This window comes from Anser anser, assembly GCF_964211835.1.
Source record: "Anser anser genome assembly, chromosome: 13".
In the NCBI taxonomy this organism is placed as follows: domain Eukaryota; kingdom Metazoa; phylum Chordata; class Aves; order Anseriformes; family Anatidae; genus Anser; species Anser anser.
The window spans coordinates 20931024-20943366 of NC_139734.1; the positions used below are offsets into that span (position 1 = coordinate 20931024).

The 12343-nt window shown below is 35.9% G+C and overlaps 1 protein-coding gene across 4 annotated transcripts in view; it reads right to left on the reverse strand.

Moving 5' to 3' along the window:
* LOC310880990 (connector enhancer of kinase suppressor of ras 2-like) overlaps positions 1-12343 on the reverse strand; it is a 186830-nt gene that overhangs the window by 12667 nt on the left and 161820 nt on the right. For 3 of the 4 annotated variants that reach the window (XM_083797611.1, XM_083797608.1, XM_083797610.1), the window contains exons 20-23: positions 3307-3377; positions 2470-2573; positions 895-1402; positions 334-533 (exon numbers count right to left, since the gene is read on the reverse strand). In XM_083797611.1, coding sequence (XP_083653737.1) covers positions 334-533; positions 895-1402; positions 2470-2573; positions 3307-3377 — 883 coding nt within the window. The remainder of the gene's footprint in view (positions 1-333; positions 534-894; positions 1403-2469; positions 2574-3306; positions 3378-12343) is intronic. The other variant, XM_083797609.1, reaches the window with a different exon arrangement.

Sequence of the window (12343 nt, forward strand, 5' to 3'; positions counted from 1 at the left end):
ATTTTATTTCTTCTTTCATTTCAATGCAAAGTGCTAGGCAAACTACTATTCAAACTACGCTTGAATTTTTTACCTATACTCAGGAACTACTACAGCTTAAACTGTCTGACAGCTCATTCCTTGGCACTTTCTATAACAGGCCTCGAAAGAGCAACAAGTAATGTTTGGTTGGTTTATTTTGGCTTTGTTTTGTTTTGAGGCCAGAACACCTTTGCTCTGAAGAAGCGTTTGTTCTAAAGCTACAAAGAAAGCCTCATCCATGGGAGAACACTAAGAGATGATACTTTTACAAGTTTATATTGCTCATACACAATATGAATGATAAAGCCTTACTTTTAAAGTGCTCTTGAGTACTCTGATGTGGTGAAGCTTCTCATTGATAACTGGATCATTACATCGCTTTACAAAAGACTTGCGGAACTCCTGCTTGGTGGAAGGGCGCTGCTCTCCAAAAGCTGACAGACTAGCTTGTTCCAGAGACTTGTACAGCTCTTGCAGACCATCTGAATTTTCTCCAATTTCTTTTAAGTTTTCTGAGAGAAAATAAAGAAACCTAAGAACAAATCCAGCAACTCAGACAAAGCTTCTAAAAACAGCAAACAATACTGCAAATTAGTGCATAAAAACAGCAAATAATTCTGCAAATTACTGCATAAAATAACTTATAACACGGTCTTCCCATTTTCGTTTTGATGAAACAATAACATTTTGATCAGCCATAAAGCTATATTCTTAAGCACTACATCTGAGCATTTTAAATGCAAAGTCCTGAGTAGCAACTGAAGAATTTGCCAAAATATAACTTTGCTAAGCAAAAATCTTGCTGAGAATAATGGCAGTATTGCTTTGGTTTTCAATGCAGTAAGGAGAATCAGAATATCTCCGAAAGCTTACCTTCTACGCAAAAACTATTATGCCTTCTAATAGGAATTTTCTCTTCCAGCTTGTCGTCTGTTCCTTCTATGGACTTCAGACGCCCCTTACCCCTGACATCTCTGTTTCGTGGAAGGCTTTGACTACGTTGCTTCTGTGGCCTGCTGTGAGAGCTATGTCCTCTCTGACATTCCGCCAACGGGAAAGGCCCATCCTGTTCATAATTATGACGTCTTTGTACTGGTAATGTTGCTTGTTTTCGTCTGTCTGGTGACATTCCAGGCCGGCCACTCATGTATTCCGGATCAGGAGGAACAGTTTGGAGAAAATGGAGCCCTGAACTGGTTAATGGAGTCTCTATCAGATCCTGCCATGAGCGTCTTTCTCGGTAGGGAGGTCTGCATCCTGACGAGTGTGTGCTTCCTGCTACATCTTGTCGAGAATCTTCGGCAGAGGAATGAGAATATGTTGATTCACTTGAAAAGTGTCGTCCATGTTTGGTTTCAGGGAATGGACTTGTAGAAGTCACCTGAAAAGAAACAAAAGTATCTGACTATAAGACAAGGTTTAAAACAGACCCAAGAAAATCACTATAGTGTAGAACATTACACAATACATATTAATAAAATGGACTTATATGTGTTTTGATATGTCATAATATGAACCTTTGTAAACAATATAATTAACAGTGAAATCTTTTATGCAAGTGCTATGTTTTAACCACTCCCTATTCTTGTTTTGCACATTCTCTGCCCATGAGCAACTACTGCTGGAAAGAACTGCTGGAAAACAAAGGTTTCCTGAAGAGAAGTCCAGTTTACGCTCAGTCCAGCAGTGTGCTGTGAAGACATGAAAGCCCCCAAAAGAAACCATAATTGGATTTCCATTTTTTTTTTTTTTGTTTTTTTGTGATAAACATCAGCCAAACAAGAAAAAAACTTCAGCACCCAGGAAGATTTTTGAATTTTGGGGGACTACTGAGCTCATCAAATCATTTTAATTCTGCTGGGTCTGTGTATCATTTTAATTCAAAAACAAAGAGAAAGGCAAAAAAGTGAAAAAACAGAAAGGGAGAGGCTTAACCTGTATCCTGGTTGATAAAACAGCATCACATGGGTGAAAATCAGTCTGAACTTCACCCATGTGATGCTGTTGCCTCAGTCACTCTTTCTTTGGTTCTGGTTGTGTGAGGGTCGTGTCATTCACGTTGAAGAAAAATCTGAAAGAAAAATAGAGAACAGTCCTATCTGTGCTTAGAAACAGATTAAACATCACAGCCTATGTTCTGTATGTTAGAAATGGTATTTGATTATAGAACCTGTTTGTATACAAAATATTTTTATCTCATTTATCGAAACTTTTCCCTATACAATATAGTAGAAGTATTTTATTTTTTTTTATCAGCTTCTTAACATCTTATGACACTACCAGAAAACATTCAGTTCTTAGATCACAAGGAACAGCACTAATTTCATTCTTACAATGAGATCCGTCTTTGTTCTGCCTTTATAACTAAATTTTCTAAACCAAGCAAAATGCAAATCAAGGCACACATTGTTTGGTGACCTACTGTCAAATGCAGCATTTATAACTCACTGAGGGTGTTCGGTGATAGGAGTCACACAGTGCTGAAGAACCTTCCTGCTTCAGGGTTAAAGAGCCATCAACATCATCCTGGTCGCTTTCACTCCAGTAATCTGCTAACAAAGCATTCTGGGTTTCAGTCATGTGCTTTTCCACAAGAAAGCGGTTCCCACGTTTTCAGAACATTACTAACTTGCAAGGGTAAACATTTCAGTCACTTAGGTGGCTTGGCAGTTATTAAAGAGCAGACTTTGTGAAAACGTCTTGTACTTAGATACACAGGTATGAAGAACCTTTGAATGTTTTAGGATAGTGTTACAGAAAGCAGATTAGATACCTAACTCCCAGTGTACAATAAAAAAGCAGCTTCTGGTCACAGAAGGAAATTTCCTTCTAGGTGCCAAACTACAGCTGAGACTAAACACTTAATACACCATTGCCTAATAATCCTGGCCATGACAAAAAAGGCAAGGCTGGCACCCGAGCTCAGCAGATGAAGAATGGATCTAAAACACTTGTTGACCCGTGACCGTGATGTCTTCACTTGCTCTAGAGTGACAAGCATACCTGATGGCTCTGCTCTGGGAGGTCATGCATCAGCCTGGACTTGGAATTCTATACATCATTTGTTTTTAATATTTCTTAAAATTACTATTCTGGATTTTATTTGTTGGTGGCACTACTAAATCTAGTTCTTCAAGGATAGATGTTCTTATGACAATCTGTGTTTTAAAAGACACAGCACACATGCTAATAAAGAAGTCAGTTATGACATCTCCAGCTTCAACCAAATAGTGAACAGGTGTACTCTCTGCTTTCTTCTCCTGCTTATCATCTCTGAAACATTACCTTCATCTGGATGAATGTCCTTGTCATCAGGTGTGTAACCAATTGCTGCAAGACCCAGACGATTCATCCACCTAATAGAACAAAAGAAAATGAGGAAGAGGGATACTTAAAAGCAACATCTAGTGTAAACATGAAGCCATACCGATTTCTTATTCTGTAGAAAAGTCAGAAGTAACTGTTAGCCCAAAAACTGAACACTGTTCAGGCTGTTAAAATCATGATTCAGATGTATTCAGTGGTTAATAATTCCAAGTGAAGGTTGTTACAGTTCATGTACAGTGCAGATGTGGACTTCTGTTCATATCTGCTGGAGCAAATTTGCCTAGTGGAGTATCAGACTCATTACATTTTATTCTGCTGCCTAGAAAACTGAAGAATTAAGTCATAAGGAAAATGTGAAACATACATGCTAATATGCTAGCTTTGGCAATGGCTTAACATGAGCACTTACATAGAATCTTTTGTGTAATACAGAGAACGTCCAACTCTGTCTCCACCTGAAGCAGAATAAAATCCTCTCTAATCTTCATCTGCAACCTATTTGTGTGGAATGGTTTCCTGAGACATTGTGTAAAAGAATATACTACATTTATTCTGATAGCTACTTCAAGAACTCTCCTGAAAATGCTACCAAAATACTATAAAATCAACTAGAATGATGATGGTAACTGTATGAAAACCTATGCTAGGAAATAAGTTGTATTAAGTTTACATGCTTAAAAAGCTGAAACAAACTATGACGGTATACCACTAGCTATTTGCTAATCTAGATTTATGACAATGGTGATATAAACATTAAGGCTTGTCATGCAAAATCAAAATTCTTTTACTTGTTTTTTTTTTTTTTCAATACAGAATCTTAGGTTTCTAAAACAAGACTTGGTAAATTGAAGGTGCTTCAATATTTGTACTGTACATTGGATGTTCTAGTTTCTATTTTGTCCCCAAATAAATTCACTTGTTCAAAAATAAGTTTTTTCCACTAGAAGAATATTAAAGCTTATTTTTAGGAAAGTTCTTTTAAAGTTTTTCTTTACCTAACATGACTGGATGTTTACAAAGAAATATAATGAAATAAAAAAGGCCTATTTATCGACATCTGTAATGGCAGGGATGTATTCTTAAGTATTACCTAATTATTTATTACGCCATTAATTTTCTAGTATACTTCACATTAGTGATTTCTGGAAGCAGCTCTGTTTTCTTTCTAACAATGCAACACTAAATCAGTATCATGACAAAAACACCTTTCACAGACTTCTCAGGAAAGTTGTTAGTAAACAACACGTACTCTACCTTAAGGGCTTTTTTTTTTCTTTTTTTTTTTTTCCCCAGATTTAAACAAGAAAGCTATTCAGTGTACTTAGCACAAAATAAGCTTCTAAGGGCATTTGTGAATGTATTATTTGTCTAATAGCATAGTATATGAAAGATAGTATACACGTCAAGGAGACAGAAAATGAAGGAAGAGCGAACTCCACTGAAAATAGAACACAGTTCAGCATGGATTCATCTAGTGGTCTAAGCAATGCTGTGCCACTGCTCAGAGCAACGGTCTTCATCTGTAATATTGGATATATCATTGACTCGTCGTACAGCCCTCAGCAAATCGTTCTACATATCTTACGCCTTACAGAAGTATCCAAAGTGGATAACAACATTTACTTCTTACAGGGAATTGTTATAAGGATTAACTCAATCACAAAACTATGAAAATACAAAGAACTGTACTGTAATGTTATTTGCCTTTCAGCATTAAAACAGAAGTCTTCAAATTGGAAATAAAAATTAAAAGTGATTATTTTTCACAAATATCAACCACAGGCTTAGAACTGCTAAGAGAGATACTGCTTGCATCAACATGCCAATAACTCATCTTTATCACGAAGGAAGTAAATTTCAAATGGATTAACAGGTTTACTGAAAAGCTAATTTTCTACAGTGCTCACCAGCATAATTTTGTTCAAGAAAGGGCATGCTGATCACTTGACATCTGCTCCTTTTTAAAGGCATGCTATTTATTGAAGTAATTGAAACGACATCATACCTTTGCTCAGTATTAAGCATTGATATTTACTATTTTTCAACAGCTATTCCTGAATTTCTAAACTCATTAGCATTGGAGGAAAATAGTTTTAGTCATACTTTCCCATATGCCTTTGGCAATTAAGCAGAATACCTCAGTGACTTAAACTACAGTTCTGCTTCAGCACCAGTGATAAACTATGACTCTACCATCTTCAGACTCAAAGCAAACTCAGCCATTTTGGTGGTCAGTGCACTGAAATTTATGATTTATGTTGTCTTAAATTTCTTGCCTATTTTATGTTGTTGCTCGTTGTTAGTTGTTGCTCATTGTTGATATTAACCTTCAAAAGAACATGGATTTTTCTTAGACAGAGTATCAGCTTTACTCGTATGGCCTCAATGTCCAAATCTGGAATTAGCAGAAAGTAACCTGCCTTCTACAAGACTGCTTGTTTTTTTTTTTTTTCCTTTTTCTTTTTCCCTTCAGAAAGCAAGAAGATCCCCAGTATAGTTACAAGTACATTCTTACCTCATTTACCACAATTTAGAGTTAGCTCTTTGTCAAGCCAATGAAAAGGATATCTGATGACATTCACTGGCTTATAATGATAAAATCTCTTCTGATAAAAGAAAAAGAATCTCAATCTTAGATTTTGTATTTTTTAAGAAAAGCATGGGTGAATGTTTTTGAGGTTAATCAGGGATTATAGAAGTGCTGAGATTACAGATCCTTTTCTGACAGTTATCACAGGAGGAAATGCAAACTCACATCAAAAGGAAAGCTGTGTAAACCTGATGAATTTGCCTGATGAGCAAACTACTTTCTTTTCTATTAAGAAAACAGACTGGCAAAGTTACAAAAAAGTTCTCTCTGGAAAGCTTGGAACTCAGCCTCCCGGTTCAGAAATTTGTGTTGAATGCCTTGTAGGCTAACGTCAGGTTTCAGAAAGGCAAAGGGAGCTGCGTGGCAAAAGTAGACTCTTTAAGGGATAGATAACAATGTTGTAATGGAAGGCCATGCAATGCAAGACTATGTGCTATACCTGTCAAGCACCTACAGCAAAGAAACACCTATTATTTATATTTATTTATTTATTTATTTTTATTTTTTACCTTAGCAAACCAAATGGAGGGAATTGTAAGCCTCAGGAAAAGTCATGTAAACACATGGCTAAGTTTTGTATTTTGTCTCAATGGCTTAAATTCTAAATAAATCAGATTTTGTCTTAATTAATTCTGTTGATTACAAATAGGCACTGTTGGCATTCCTTCAGGATAAAATAGAGCTGCATGGTAGGAAGCTAAGTTAAATTTACTGAGATAATTCTGGTTAGTACCAGAGGATTACAGCCCAAGGTCTGTTCTGCGAGTCTGATTCTACCCTACGGCCTGGAAAGGGATGTTTACTGAGGGCAGCCTTGAACTAAGCAGCTGTGACAATTATCAAAACTTGATACTGAAGAGTGAGTCACGCTTGAAATGCCCTGAATTGTCAGGAGTCAGCAACACGTTCTCTTACTGATCCTTTAATAAAAAACACTGGAAAAAATGGGCCAAACAAGCAGGGAAACGTTCTCATACAGCATCGGCATCCCAGAATACTATATTAAAAAACAACAACAACATGCAGTCACTCATTGTACAAATGCAGTTAGGAATCTTGTAGATTCCTAAAAAAAGCTGAAAGAGCTATCAGTATGACGCAGTTGCACAAAATGTTAATGCCTGTATTTACAATAAAGGAGAGTAATTATCTGTTTTTTGAACCCCTCTTCAACCACTTGGCTATTTCTGTCTAACAGTTGAGAAAAAAATGACACAAGTGAAAAGATGCCTTTGATAATCTCTCTCTCTTTTTTTTTTTTTTTTAAAGAAATGTGTACAAGGCAGTTAATTTTAGGGTTATAGTTAAAACTGCTCCATAATTCTATGGAGAACAGGTCAGGAAGTAGTGAGTTGCTGTGATTCAAATAATACCCGCAATGTTGTATACACTTTTTGCAAAGGCAAGAAACTAATTCAGGTGAAAAAGTAAATAATGGATATATCCTGAAAACATTTAAATTCAAGAAATAGTCCCTTCACTTTAACTATTTCTTTTTATTAAATATTCCCTTAAAATGAAACCAATGAAACACCAAGACATTAATGCACACAATAAATAAATACACAGTTATATATTTAAAACCCACTTCCTAGATTTCTCACCTCTTTCATCAATTAATACTTGTAAGTCATCCCAGGTTTGTTGTAAATGTTTCACAGTAGGAATATATCTTTGTTTTTGAGACTGCATCTACACTACAGGTTATTTGGCTAAAAGAAAAAACAGAACTGAAATGGAAGTTAAATGTGACTTAATCAAGTTATCTTTAAGTTTATTAAAATACAGATTCCCTTGAACCATCTATTTCATACATACAATTTATTTAGTGCAATTTGTATTTAATTTCAGGTTATAAACTTTGTATTATAACCTCTTACATCACTGAGATAATTGGATTCCAGAGTTCACTGCAAAATTCTTTTCAATATAGAATTATATTTTAAAATCAATTTTGTATTTCATATGCTGGCTTCTTCCTGACCAGCCTTTCTTAATTGACATCTGAAAAATCAATATGTTTCCCTTTTAGGTTCATGGGGTACATTATTTTCACTATTGCTAAGGCTGTGTGGGTAATGCACTCATTTAACAGACTAAAAGTTCCTGTAATAGGTATGGCTAAAATGATTCCTTTATTTTTCTCAACAAAAATGAAGCCCAAACACATAACCGATGCCTCACATCAAAATATAACCCTGAACAGTCTTCTCAATGAGCTCATCTCTCCAAATATGTCAAATCTCAGCAGCCTGTATTTTTACTATTTTATTTGTCACAGTTGCTGGAATTTGTTAGGTAAAATCATTGAAGGGATAAACTGTAAGTTCTCTCTTATTTGATAATTTGACATGACTCTGTTGATCTTGTTTCATGCATTGTCTTCTTAGATTTGTCAGGCTGGAAAAAATATGAAAAAAGCCCTAGACACTCTAAGACTTGACAAGTGAACCATAGCAATTTATGTCCTCTTTGCGTGTGCACCTAATTCATGCACCTAATGGGAATTTGTTTTATTTTTTTATTTTTTGTAATCTTCACTCTGTCAACTGAATGCACAACTAGGCCTTTGTAGTCTGAAGTCTGTGTTGTTTGGTTTGCTTGGTTTTTGTTTTGTTTTGTTTGGGGGAGGGAAGAACTTTGGTGGTTTTGTTGCTGTTTTTCTCCTGGTGGATGATAGACAATAAAGTTCACAACCCCTGTAGAAAATAAATTATGCTTCCAGTAATAAATGAAATAGCATCTTATACAAATATAATTGTGTAACACAGAGAATATACACACAATAACTTTATGACAGACTATGATTTCAAATAAAACCCTAAGGAAATCTACCAGAACTGTCACAGAAATTCACTCAACTGGAACTCCTTTAGCTAAATTGCAAATACATTTCCAAACACATTTGTAGCAGCTCTAACGCTGTCTCGGCAAAACAAAAGGAGTAGTCATTGCTAAGTCAGGGTTGGACTGCCCCACTGATACCCAAAGGAATTAATTAAGAAGACAGTAAGATATTTTCTTCATTAGTGAAATGCAGCTACATAATGCAGCCCTGTCCTATTGATTTACCAAATTGCTCTGGCTAATTCACCAGAGTTTCTGGCTATCCATGCACAGGCAAATACTATTAGCTGCCTGCATCTGCCACTTCCTTTACTAACTATGACATTGGATATGCTCCAGCATGCGCAGCCACGTTGTGTTCAATTCTACCTTTCTAATTTTGCCATAGTACAGGTAAGGAATGGAAATCTGTAAAAATCCAAGCCCTGATGTCTTGACTTCTAATACATTATGCAATTTTACTCAGTTATACAAGCTTTTATCCTAGTAATAATGACTGGCCCAGAAAAGCTTTGGAGAGTCTCAGTGGAAGGGCACTCCTTAGGAAAGATTCTTCAAGGCCAGGGATGGGCTTTGAGCAATCTGGTCTAGTGGGAGGCATCCCTGCCCACAGCAAGGGGGTTGGCACTACATGATCTGTAAGGTCTCTGCCAACCCATTCTAGGATCCTTTATGAGCAAGAGAGCTGCGTTTCTTATGGCCTGAAAAGGTATGGGTGGAGTCTGAGGGTTTGGAGGTGGGGGTGGAGTTTTTTTTTTAAGGACAATTTACTTCTGAAATTGTGTAATTTTATTCCCACACACTCTTAGAGAAATCAGATGAAACAGGCTACACAATACAGTTAAAGGCCCAATTTATGTATTTATAAACACTATTTCTATTATTAGAAAAAACATTTTTTGCAGTGTTAACTTAGTATGTCCAATATAAGATTATAATGTGACTGGAATGGATCTTCATTCACCACTGAGAGGTTCAGTGCTGTTCTCAAAAAATCTGCTCTTTTAAATGCAGATGAACTGTTTGACTCCCTGAACAACTATATCAATTCACAGTGGTATTATTTCCAGCAGAATTTGATTAAGTTAATTCTGTAATTTAAGCTAGTACGGAAAGCCAATGTAAATCCTAGCTCCTGTGCATTAGGAATAAATTCACACATGAATGCTAATTTGGATTGTGTATTGGATAATTGCAATCGTGTATTGCAAACACCTTTAAAATCCTCTAATGTAATGCTATAAGCCAATGGTTCTCTAACTGTATTAGGGGGAAATGGTAGTTCACCAATCTATGGAAAGTAGTCCGTAGATGGTTGAAAGGAGAAGTTAACGTGGCTAGCCAAAAAAAAGGAGACTCTGAAGACTTGCAGCTCTGTCCTAGCACTCCTAGTGCAGCATTTTCCCCAGGGTGAGCACTGTAGCTGTAACTGCTCACTCCCACATGCATCATGGTTTCATCCAGCCCCTGGGGCCTGCAGCTAATTCTCATCAGAAAAATGTTTTATTTGTGCTGCAACTTATGTGCTTCTATGTGAGCACAATAGGTTAGAGGATTGCAGTGGCCTTAGGAGTTACCGTATCTTTCCTGAGTTTGAAAAAAGTTTATAGGAAAGTTAAAAAAGAAGGGGAACAGCCGCTGTTCCTGTTAACTTATATATTTGTAGGCTTAAATTCAGGGATTTCTGCTTGAAAAATACCTTTCACATTCCCCAGACTTGCTTTCTTATTGTTTTTCATTCGGTTAGAGTCTGGAGAGTAAATAATCTTTAATAACATACTCAGCGCAGTTTCCTGAAGAACTGTTAAATTAGGACAGGCAGATCTGACTGGGTTAGGCTTCTGCTCACTTGCCCAGCAACTCTTGTTTAAGGACGGCAGCGTCTAACAGGGGCATATGTCTGGATTTTTTACTTGCCAAGATCTTTTCTTAGGTTTTAGTTTACTCATAAGGCAAGATTAAAAGTAATTTAAAACTGTAATACTAACCTACCATATGAGCTGGCAAAGATCTGTCAAGGAGACTAACATGCCCCAAATTTAAGTAAAACAGATGAATGTACTTCAGTAATAAACAGGATGGTTTAGGAAAGCCTTGGCTAACTTGCTTGTTACATACATAATGTAAAAATAAACAGGATATGAACCCTGAAATTTGCTTATATTCAATAGCAATTGAATTCAAAATACTCCAACCTTCAAGCAGTTTCTTTTTAAGAGAAATATGATATTACAAACTTTCATATCTTTACCGGGAAAATATTGGAAACAACCCCTACAAAATCAATCTATCATCATTTTAGGTTTCAGTGGGTAGGAGATATTGGTTATATATTTGAATGAATGCCAAAGATTTATGGGAATTATTAAAATCATTAAGTTAACCCAGTTATTCAAATGAAGCGTGATAAAATTATTCAGCCTATAACAGGAGCTTTTTTTTTTCTTTATATTTCTTTTTTTTTTTTCTTTTTTTCTATTTTCTATATATTTCTTTTTAACATTTGGAGTCTATGATGAGATTGCAAATGAACTGCACACTTCAATCACAAGAAATTTTTAAATAAGGTAGATATTGTAAAACGACTGAATATTAAATTCAGTGCTAATTTCCTTAGAAGTATTAAAGCCATAAACAGGTAATACATGGTCTGGTAATAGATGAAGCACTTCTGTTAAATAAGGCATTTAACAAGCTTGGAATACCACATGACCATGGCAAGCAAAATATGAGTTCATCAATTTCATTATTAATTCATTTCTAAGAACACAGCTATGCTCATGTCGACCTGAGAAAACAGCATGAGCATTAATTTTGCAAAGCAAAGTCTGTCTGCAACATGCTACACAGCAGGCAAAATTCAGCAGCAACAGAATAACACTATCTGCTACACGCAAATCAATTACTACCCATCAGTGCCTAGCACTTTCAAAAGCAGTGTATTAAAGTGTTAAAGACATTACAATATTCTGGAGTGTAAAAAAAACCAACCTAGTAAACAATGAATCTTAAGTCAGAAATTAAATAAAAACATCTGTTAAAACAAAAGGTGGTGGTAAATACTGTTGAAGAAAGGGTAAACATTCTCCACACCACGAATGAAGAAATGCTCTTTCTCAACTTCATATTAAATTGCCTTTACTTTTCAGTGTAACCGTGGAAAACCCAGTTAATTTTTTTGGTGACAGCAGAAGTATAAGATACAACAGAGAGAGAGCATTTGCCATATTTCCTTAGATTACATGGTTAGCAATTTGGTGGAAAGGTAGCGATTTAGTGATTTGTGAAATTAGTATTTTAGGTGCATTTTTCATCGATGAATCTTGCTTGCTCATTTCAAATTTCAGACAGGATATATCTGGGACAAGGAATTCCAGGAAGTATGTGAAGGCTGCAGGGGATGCAGAGGGATTTCACAGAGGTAGCATTGTAATCCATCATTTGGGTTGCTGAGTGAATTACAATTACTCCACAGGAAAAGCACTTCTGATGGAAAAATACTGCAGAAAAGAGTTCAAGGGGAACTTTACCCTTCTTTGTCCTCTCTCATGGGAAACA